General features: G+C 38.2%; 1 protein-coding gene across 1 annotated transcript in view; it reads left to right on the forward strand.

Annotated features, from left to right (window-relative positions):
• Window positions 1–2,267, forward strand: part of LOC106874181 (coiled-coil domain-containing protein 112) — a 29,460-nt gene extending 27,193 nt beyond the window's left edge. The window contains exons 12-14 of the mRNA XM_052972113.1: window positions 436–531; window positions 634–755; window positions 1,635–2,267. Coding sequence (XP_052828073.1) covers window positions 436–531; window positions 634–755; window positions 1,635–1,668 — 252 coding nt within the window. The 3' untranslated portion in view covers window positions 1,669–2,267. The remainder of the gene's footprint in view (window positions 1–435; window positions 532–633; window positions 756–1,634) is intronic.
• The last annotated feature ends 6 nt before the right edge of the window (window positions 2,268–2,273 follow it).

Below are 2,273 nucleotides of genomic sequence, written 5' to 3' on the forward strand. Positions count from 1 at the left end.
GAATAACTACTAGGCTTATAAAGAATAAGTCCTGGGGTTGATTTGCTCGACTAAAGGCGGTGCTCCAGCATGGCCACAGTCAAATGACTGAAACAAGTAAAAGAGTAAAGATATATATATATATCATCATCATCATCATCGTCATCAGTTAATGTTCGTTGTCCATGCTGGCATGGGTTGGGCAGTTTGACCAGAGCTAGCTAGCTGGGAAGCTGCACCAGACTCCAGTCTGATTTGGCATGGTTTCTATGGCTGGATGCCCTTCACAACACCAAACACTTTACAGAGTGTAATGGGTGGTTTAAGGTGGCACATGTGTATGTGTGTGTATGCACATGTGTATAGGTATATATATATGTGTGTGTGTATATATACAAATATACATATACATACATTCATATAATGTATATATATGTAATCTTGCTTTTTCAAAAGGATCGATTGAAAACTGCTAAGAAAATTGAGAAAGCAAAACAAAAAGAAGAAATGGCTGAAAGAAAAGAGAAACGTTTAGAATCTCTGAGAAAACAGGTGAGTCTTTTTGGAATTTCCAGAATGGTTCTGATGTAAAGTATTTGGTTGGTTCTGATGAAATGTTCTGACTGAGCTTTGGTGACTGCTGTGTGATTACAGGTGGAGGTAGAAGTCCAGCGTGATCCAAGTCGACTCTTTCAGCCAACTGCTGGATGGAAGGAAAGATTAAAAGATAACACCTCTAGCAATGTTACAGTTCCTTTACAGCAAATACCTCACAGGTAAAAATCTGTTTACATTCATTTAATTTAAAAGTTATTGTTGTTGTGTTGGAGTTAGTCTGATTACAGGTGACATGGTTTATCATTTCATTTTGTAAAACATACATATATACATACATACATACATTGTTGTTGTTGGCACTCCGTCGCTTACGATGTTGAGGGTTCCAGTTCATCCGATCAACGGAACATCCTGCTCATGAAATTAACGTGCAAGTGGCTGAGCACTCCACAGACACGTGTACCCTTAACGTAGTTCTCGGGGATATTCAGTGTGACACAGTGTGACCCTTTGGATTGCAGGCACAACAGAAACAGGAAGTAAGAGTGAGAGAAAGTTGTGGTGAAAGAGTACAACAGGGTTTACCACCATCCCCTGCCTGAGCCTGGTGGAGCTTTAGGTGTTTTCGCTCAATAAACATTCACAACGCCCGATCTGGGAATCAAAACCGTGATCCTATGACCGCGAGCCTGCTGCCTGAACCACTGGGCCATTGTGCCTCCACACATACATGCTTGAAATTTCCAGAAAAACAAAAGACGAAGACAGGTGTATAAACAACAAGCAGGTGTATTAGTTTGACGCTCAGGAAGGTGAGAAAGTCTTTTATGTTTCGAGCCTACACTCTTCAGCAGAAAGGAACATGAGGAAATAAACAGAGAGAGAATAATAAAAACTTGTGGATTTAACAGTCAATCACATATATACATACATGTGTGCATAGACACACACGTTACTGTTAATTATATTCTTGTTAAAGAATAATAAATTTGTACTTTACCAGATGTATTAAGTAATCCCTCAGTTTAGTATAAAATTGTTTTTATCATAACATAAACACACACACATGTAAAGAAATCTATTTTGTTATTTTCCAGAGCTATACCTTCATGGCGTGCTGGTCTTTACTGATCAATGAATCAACGAAATGTGTAAAGAACTGAATATGATATTTAAAGAGGAGGATGCTGCTTATTTTTTGGTGTTTCTGTACAAGGCTACTTCACCTAAAGAAGTCCTTAACGAAGCAGTATTCCTAATAAAATTTCAAGTGTCATCGTTAACTCCAGAGTGATACTTGCCACATGAAGATTATTAAGATGGTGGACATTGGAAACATGTAGAATTAAGGAAACTAGGTGCAGATAAAGGCCTGAGAATGGACTGAAAGTTATGGCTGTGTAAGGGACGACCGTGCGAACTCATAAAAGGAGAAATGGTGACGAATGGAAAAACAGAGGACTCCTTTTATTTAAACGCGTCACACGGTCGAACACACAATAATATATCGAAGATGATATACTAATATGTTATGCGACGATAACATAGATGACCAGTAATGAAAGACCACAACCGTATAAGATGAATAACAGATATATTTATTGTAGCGTTAAAGATGTATGTCTGTGTGAGAGTGTGAATGCGACATATAAGAACATAATCAAAGACAGGCCGTCGTACAAAGAAAAGTATGTATGTGAGTGATACATGTATGTGTATGTGTATTATTACAGCAG

The sequence above is a fragment of the Octopus bimaculoides genome, chromosome 12 (assembly GCF_001194135.2).
Source record: "Octopus bimaculoides isolate UCB-OBI-ISO-001 chromosome 12, ASM119413v2, whole genome shotgun sequence".
Classification (NCBI taxonomy): domain Eukaryota; kingdom Metazoa; phylum Mollusca; class Cephalopoda; order Octopoda; family Octopodidae; genus Octopus; species Octopus bimaculoides.